Source organism: Penaeus monodon, chromosome 16 (genome assembly GCF_015228065.2).
Source record: "Penaeus monodon isolate SGIC_2016 chromosome 16, NSTDA_Pmon_1, whole genome shotgun sequence".
Classification (NCBI taxonomy): domain Eukaryota; kingdom Metazoa; phylum Arthropoda; class Malacostraca; order Decapoda; family Penaeidae; genus Penaeus; species Penaeus monodon.
The window spans coordinates 37,975,648-37,983,147 of record NC_051401.1 but is presented as its reverse complement, the minus strand read 5'-3'; the positions used below and the strand labels follow the sequence as shown (position 1 = coordinate 37,983,147).

General features: G+C 37.0%; 1 protein-coding gene across 2 annotated transcripts in view; it reads left to right on the top strand.

Annotated features, from left to right (window-relative positions):
- LOC119582765 (superoxide dismutase [Mn] 1, mitochondrial-like) overlaps positions 1-7,500 on the top strand; it is a 17,271-nt gene that overhangs the window by 5,788 nt on the left and 3,983 nt on the right. For both annotated transcript variants that reach the window (XM_037931194.1, XM_037931195.1), the window contains exons 2-3: positions 5,385-5,569; positions 5,962-6,075. In XM_037931194.1, the coding sequence (XP_037787122.1) occupies positions 5,385-5,569; positions 5,962-6,075 (299 nt within the window). The remainder of the gene's footprint in view (positions 1-5,384; positions 5,570-5,961; positions 6,076-7,500) is intronic.

The window sequence follows — 7,500 nt, the reverse complement described above, 5'->3', positions numbered from 1 at the left end:
TTATTGGCCTAATAGCAAGCCTTTATAGGTTCTGAAAGTGTGCTATAAAGTGTGGCGGTGGTCTGTTAAACTTCATCCCGGTTAATTCAGGGGTGAGGCAAGGCTGTGTCCTTGCACCAACACTTTTCAGCACCTGTATGGACTGGATAATGGGCAGAGCCACTAGCCAAGGTCAGTGTGGAGCAACACTTGGCAATATCAAGGTCTAAGACCTTGACTTTGCCAATGATGTTGCCATCCTAGCTGAGTCCCTGGAGTCACTGGTGGCGGCTCTAGATGCATTTAGCAATAAGGCGAAGCCCTTAGGCCTAGAGGTCTCCTGGAACAAGACCCAGATTCAGGACTTTGGGGGCCTGTTAGGGGAACCCGTTCAGGCGATTCATGCTTGTGGCGAGGACATTGAGGTTACAGAGAGTTTTACATACCTTGATAGTGTAGTCCATATCTCTGGGCTGTCAGACCAAGAAGTCAATAGACAGATTGGTCTGGCAACAAAAGCCATGAACTCGATCAACAAGAGCATTTAGAGATGTCGGTACCTATGCAGAAGGACCAAGCTATGTGTCTTCTAAGCCTTGATACTGCCAGTTTTGCTCTATGGAAGAGAAACCTGGACACTATCCAGTGCCTTGCAGTCTCGTCTTGATGCCATTTGTAACAAGTCCTTTCGGCGGATCATGGGGTACAGTTGGCAGGACCACGTGTCCAACCAACGGTTACACCGTGAGACTGACATGGGACCTGTTACTTGCATAATCTGGGATCGCCAACTCAGGCTATATGGTCACCGAGTTCATTTCCCTATGGATGACCCTGCCCACCAGGTTTCCTCTTTGCAAGACAATTCTGGGTCGTGCCCAAGCCATGACCCAGAAGGTCATGGCTTGGGCAGCTCGACGAGACCTATCGCAAGAAATTAGAGATGGGCCGGGGGCCTGACTGGAGACTCGCCACGAGGGACCCTCATGGCTGGAAGGGTGGATGTGGCCGTGTGCTCACGTCAGCGTTAGCCCCTTGATGATGATGATATATATGTATATATGTATATATATGTATGTATGTATATATAAAGATATGTATGTATATATATATAGATATGTATGTATGTATATATATATAGATATAGATATAGATATGTATGTATATGTGTGTGTATATATGTGTATATATTTGTGTGTGTGTGTGTGTGTGTATATATATATATATATATATATATATATATATATATATATATATATATATATATATATATATATATATATATATATATAATGTGTGTGTGTGTGTGTGTGTGTGTATGTATATGTATATATGTATTCAAAGTATACTCAACATCTAGTCCACTGAATTCATAGAAACAAGCCAAGGCCAAGCATCAAATTTGTAAAGCATACATGTACATGTTGCAAAGAATTTGGTATTTGTTACAGAGAGCAACATACAAAATCCCAAAAACAAGCTATCATATAAAGCCAAAAACTCAAACAAATCCTTTCCTGTCTTCTGTTTATTTTCCAAAAGGGGGGCAAGCCCCCTGTACTTTCCTTTATTAGCATTCCATGCCACATTACAGAAAACATGACATTAAGAACTCTGGCTGTGTGAGGGTGTTGTGGACTTAGTCTCTGAACGGTGATATGTAGTGGATATTTTCATCATTTCATAGTAAATAGGAGGTTGCTGCAGCTGTATATGTTATGCTTATTACTCTGTTTCTTATACTGTATAAGATGGGAGTGTCCATTTCCGTCTATCTTTGTTCATTGCTGTAAGTAACATTTATCAAGAAAATGATTATTGATGTAATAAATGCAATTTATATTAAGCAGTATTATCTAAAACTCCCTTGATATTCAATATAAAGTATGCTTATGGATGTGGTACCAATTCAGCATGTATTTCCCAAACAAACTGTGTTGATAGTGCAGAGCAAGTATGGTGGTGATGTGGTAGGCTTCTGGATACAGTAGAGAGAATCCATGGCAACAGGAGAGCTTATGTGAGACAGATACATTTCTTTCTGTCTTTGTGTGTGTGGTTATGTTAGACTTATGCAGTAGTGCAACATCATGGCTATCCAGTTGACAATAAGTAGTAAGATAGGTAAATAAAGTAATCTTAGGAAAAGGTTAAAGGTTATGGATGACAGGCAAGTCTGGGATATAAACAAGTTTGGTATATATTTATATAATAACCACACCTAGTTTGGGAAAAATGTAAGAACAGCATCACAAAGAGAGGGGGAAACTAGTCACTGGTGTGTGAAATTGTATGCACAGGTAATGAGTGATGTCGGAAATTAGGAAAATAAGTCGCAACAAATTTTGCTCATGTGATTGGTGTCCAGGTTAGGAAGGTTCATACAACAAAGTCTGTGGATTTCAAGGAGTGCCCCCAAGGTTGTTTGCAGGAGTAAAAGTCACTATGTAACTAGTTTCTCTTTGCTAAAAATGCAGCACAGGGCAGGTAGCTCAGAAGTACTGTTACAGCAACTAGTGTGAGACAGAATTTGCAAGTAGATAAAAAATAAAAGAAAGGTAGTGAGGTAGGCTGTGAAGGTGATAGAAGCTATTGAAAACTGTGGAAAGAAAATTTTAATTATTCCTGGTCTTATGTCAAGAGATTGGGGCTCTTACCAGTTTTGCTCTGGGTAGTTTAACCCTTTCCCGACGGGTAGTATTCATAGTGGCCCGGGCCTCGCTGCCAGGGGCTTATATCGTCGCCCTAGCATGCGCGACCACTCATGCCAAATACCAGCATCGCATGCCGTTTCTTCATAATACCACGAAGATATGTTGTATTTTCAGTTTTCATTATTTTCTAAAGTCTCTACTTGAGACTGAAGGATATTTTTGTTGTTATATAGACTCCATAGTTGATCATTATTCGCTCTATAGTCTGAATAAAACAAGCAGTGGGTGGTATTATGGAGTTGAAACTTTTTTCCCAAGTTAATTTATAAGATAACTTTAGTTTCAATATTTTTATATTATCACTTCCATATAGATATACTTTTATGTTCAATGTTTTTATAAATACATGTTTTTTTCTTTTTCTTTCTTTCTTTACTTTTTTTTTAATATACATATCAGTATTTTCACTTGGTTTTACATCACTTCATGAATACTATATAATATCTCTGGCCAATGTAGCCGATTACCGACGTAATTTTTTTTACGCTAACCTCGGAAGCCCGAGAAGCCTATATGAAATGCATAGTATAGGAAAAATGAGAAAAAGTGTTAAAAACTACTTAAAAACATTTTCAGTGGCAAAAAATATATATATATTATTTTGCCGTAATTGTAACAAAAAAAAACTCATGGCAAGGCCATACATACACCATGACATGTACGCACATGCCCCTGGCAGATAGTCCAGACATGCCATGGCATGTACGTACATGCCACCAGCAGATAGTCCAGACATGCCATGGCATGGACGTACATGCCACCCGTCGGAAAAGAGTTAAAGAATGTGCGTTGCATGTGTATGGAGCGGTCATGTGGACAGAGAGAGAGAGATGCAAAGCTCATCAAATATGTAATTGTTCAAAATTATTAAAATTGTGATTTGTCTCCTGTAATTTGAACAGGGTACTCCCTTTTTTTAGGTGGCACCCCCCAAAACAAAAATGCCTTTTTTACAACTGACTGCCATGGTGAACTATATTTTCAAAAGTTTGGCCATGCATTTCTCTCTCTCTCTCTCTCTCTCTCTCTCTCTCTCTCTCTCTCTCTCTCTCTCTCTCTCTCTCTCTCTCTCTCTCTCTCTCTCTCTCTCTCCTCTCTCCTCTCTCTCTCTCTCTCTCTCTCTCTCTCTCTCTCTCTCTCTCTCTCAAAAATCTGGGCATGATGTGATCTGCACACACCAAACCACTTGCAGAAGAAAGAATAAGATATGGAGGCACTTGAAATTTATGAACCTGGGACAGTCTGCCAGCTAATGTAAACAAAGTGCTGAAAATATGAGATTTGGACACATTCCAAAGCTAGTTATTTCTATTATTTCTTTGCTAAATTTAATGATGTTTTAAATATATATATATGTATATATATATATATATATATATATATATATATATATATATATATATATATATATATATATATATATATATATATATATATATATAATGTGTGTGTGTGTAATATATATAAAGGCAAAGTTAGTGTACTTTGAGGTGATATTACCATGTTAATTAGAATTATTGTTTTCATTAGGGACTATACTTTGTAAAGATATCTTTATGAAAGTAGAGATTCCTGTCTGAAACATTTAATATAAGCATTAAATCCTAAAGATAACTAATTCTAAACCAGAACCCCCCCCCCCCCCCACATTGTAAAGAAATGGAGAACTTTGGTTGATATGTATGTAAGCACATGCACATAAGATGAACAGTTTTAATTATCCTCATTTAATTGGAGTAAAGCTATTTTTATAGAGAAAAAAATTTGTTGCCCCAGATAAAATCGTTCTCTTTATTGATATTCTTAAAAAATGTCCATTGGGCATGGTAAACCATTACAATGTTGGAGTTCAGCCATTTAAGTGCATTATCTTTGCAAGTAAGTGAACAAAGTGATCGGCTGCCTGGGTGGGGTCGGTATTTTCTGTATTTATGGTACCTACGACCAACGGTAGCATCCAACATTCTCAGGTTGTATTTTTTACTAGAAATGCATGAAAAGGGTGTGCTTTTCCTTACAAAGCAAATGCATAAAACCGATTTCAAAATTCCATATAGTTTTTATTTTAGAGTGGGTATCGTTATGTACTATCATCTTCAACACAAGACGATCAATATTTCATGTATTTTTTCAAAGTTCAAAATTCCAACCATTGGGATGGCCTTCATATTGAAGTTCTTGTTAGAACGGAAACAACCAGTTTCAAATCAAAAGAAATTTGCCATTGGTGGACGGTAACAACTGTTGGAGAAAATCCAAACCAAAATATTATCATCACTAGTTATACTTTTATTTTATAACATTAGTGCTTCGTACTTGGTATACATACAGACCCCTACATAAGCTACGGCATATTACCAGGGAGTCTCAATGGAAAGCATATTTCATGTATAAATATACACAAAACTCACATTTTTGAAGAAAAAAACTCACAAAATATTTCTTCATAAATCAATGTGATTTTTATTTTTCTGATATTAGTATAAATGTGTTCTTTGGACATTCATGAACTCATGTACCTTGATGCTAATTACCTGTGTCTAGAGTTTACCTGTTGGCCCTTATGCCCTTGCACCTCCCAAGAAATAACCCAGTCCATATTTTTCTTTGTTTGTGAGTGGTCTGTTCACCAAAAGTTCTCCTGAAAGCCACAATACTATTCTATTAAGTACTTTGATTATCCCTAAACAGACTGGCTGCCCTTGGAGTGAGAAGTCATCAGAAGCACACCCTGCCAGACTTACCCTATGATTACAATGCCTTGGAACCTGTCATCTGTGCCGAGATCATGCAACTCCATCACTCAAAGCATCACCAGACTTATGTCAACAACTTGAATGTGGCTGAGGAAAAATTGGCTGAAGCCCAGGCTAAAGGTCAGCTGAAGTATCCTTAATTAACAACTTCTCAAAATAGTTTGTACAGGTTTAAAGGAGTAGCAACTTTAGGATAACCTTATAATTGCAGTGCAGGTAGAAGTTCTAGTGATTGGATTTTTAGAATTGTGTATTATTCCTCATTCTCTTTACTTCCTTGCATTAGTTAAAGATGATTGTGTATTATGTGTTGTCTTGCTGCAATTTTATTCATATTGTTTTCATGAATTAGGTTTCCAGTAATAGCCGGACATCTTAAAATATACATTTCAGGTGTATCTTATCTCTTCTTTCTTCCTCCCTCCCTTTCCTCTCCCTCTCCCTCTCCTTTTTCCCCCTTCTCTTATCTTCTCTCCTTTTTTCTCTTTATTTATCCATATTTTCTGCTCCAGGTGATGTGAACACAGTCATCAGCTTGGCCCCAGCGCTCAAGTTCAATGGAGGTGGTCACATCAATCACACTATCTTTTGGCAGAACCTCTCCCCAGATGGTGGAGAACTTGAGGGTAAGAAATGCTTTTGTAGTGCAGATAGCTTGTCTGGATATTTTTTTATTAAATGCATAATAAACCTGAAATGCATACCCTTTATTTTTGGTGTATGGTAGACATACAGAACCTCTGTTAAAAAAATGTGTAGATTATCCATATTAGGATATTGTACAAATTAGAGAAGATTGGGCAAAATAATTTTTGTTTTACAGATCAGAAAATGCGTTTCTCTGATCAATTGTGCACATTCATTTCTTAATTATGCCATCTTTTAGGGGCTTGGATAAGAAGGAAAAATATAGTGAATAAAAGGCTTATTTTTTGTTGAAGTACATAGAACTCTAGACCTGTCCAGTGGGTAAAATTACATTTAATATTGATAGGGTCTGGTAAAATTTACCATTACATTTGTAAGCTCATATTACTCTTAATTAGAATTAAGGCATAAACTTGTCCTTTGCATGATGAAGTTTACTGAATGAGAATTAAGTAATAGATATATTAGTATAATTTGAATATTGCTCTAAACCAAAAAAAGGGTTGAAAACCTCCCTGCTAATGAAATTAACAAAGCATTTCTATGTTCAATTGAAGAACATGTAAATTGTATTGCAGATAAGTTATCTTCAAAGAAGCTGAAATGATAAGAAACAATACTAAATAATCAATACTGATTAGATTTGCCCTATTCAGTTTAGACCATTAAAAGCCATTAGTGATTATTGTCTCATATACTGAATTCTTATTTAGATGTTAACAGATTTATTTTTATAAACATACTGTCAGAGATTATGAATGCTCACTGTTTTTACCATCTCTATAACTAGCCTAGACAACAACAAAAAATCCTTATCAGCAAGCACCTGAGTATTTTTTTTCTTCTTCTTCAGTGTATCCAACTCATTCTCTCTCTCTCTCTCTTCTCTCCTCTCTCTCTCTCTCTTCTCTCCTCTCTCTCTCTCTCCTCTCTCTCTCTCTCTCTCTCTCTCTCTCTTTCTCTCTCTCTCTCTCTCTCTCTTTCTTTCTCCTCTCTCTCTCTCTTTCTTTCTCCTCTCTCTCTCTCTCTTTCTTTCTCCCTCTCTCTCTCTCTCTTCTTTCTTTCTCCCTCTCTCTCTCTCTCTTTCTTTCTTTCTCCTCTCTCTCTCTCTCTCTCTTTCTTTCTTTCTCCCTCTCTCTCTCTCTCTTTCTTTCTCCCTCTCTCCCTCTCTCCTCTCTCTCTCTTTCTCCTGCACTGTTTCTCTTGAGTTAAACTTGGGGGAAGGGGGATTATTACAGAACTGAGTAATCAATAGTGTTAGTAAGTGATAAAAAGTAATTAAAATATTCCCTTATGCATATTCAGTATTTTTTCTCTCCCCATGTTGATGCTTATGGCTTTAGATACAACAAAAGTGTCAAGGGTCAGCCTGCATGTGCTTTTTCTTAATGCACCATTTCAAG